Source organism: Myotis davidii, unplaced genomic scaffold (genome assembly GCF_000327345.1).
Source record: "Myotis davidii unplaced genomic scaffold, ASM32734v1 scaffold363, whole genome shotgun sequence".
Taxonomy (NCBI): domain Eukaryota; kingdom Metazoa; phylum Chordata; class Mammalia; order Chiroptera; family Vespertilionidae; genus Myotis; species Myotis davidii.
Genome location: NW_006294069.1, coordinates 1,391,990 through 1,392,426, shown reverse-complemented (window position 1 = coordinate 1,392,426; position 437 = coordinate 1,391,990). Strand labels below are relative to the sequence as shown.

Here is a 437-nt window from a genome sequence, read left to right as displayed (position 1 = left end):
ATCCTCCACGCCCTGCAGCAGAACACGCTGGAGACGCTGCTGGAGCAGATCAAGGCCCTGCGCGAGCAGGTGCAGGCCCAGGAGCAGCGCATCACGGCGCTGGAGAACATGCTGTGCGAGCTGGTGGACGGCACGGACTAGCGCAGCGCTCCCGACGGCTCCGAACCCAGTAAAATGTTGAATTGAAGTGGTGAGCGGGGACAGCCCTGGTCATTCCCAATATTCAGGGAAAACATTCAGTCTTTTGCCAACAATGTACTGATAGCTGAGGTTTTGTGGGTGCTTTTTTATTTGGTTGAAGAAGTTCCCTTCTATTCTAGTTGTTATCTGGAATTAATGCCAAATTTGAGTGCCTTTTCTGCATCTATGGAGATGTTTATATGGTTTTCCTTCTTTAGTTTCTTAATGTGGTGAGTTTCATTGAGGGATTTTCAAAT

General features: G+C 49.0%; 1 protein-coding gene across 1 annotated transcript in view; it reads left to right on the top strand.

The window, feature by feature from the left end:
- CORO6 (coronin 6) overlaps positions 1-162 on the top strand; it is a 5,418-nt gene extending 5,256 nt beyond the window's left edge. Inside the window, exon 9 of the mRNA XM_015566800.1 lies at positions 6-162. Coding sequence (XP_015422286.1) covers positions 6-141 — 136 coding nt within the window. The 3' untranslated portion in view covers positions 142-162. The remainder of the gene's footprint in view (positions 1-5) is intronic.
- Positions 163-437: the final 275 nt, after the last annotated feature.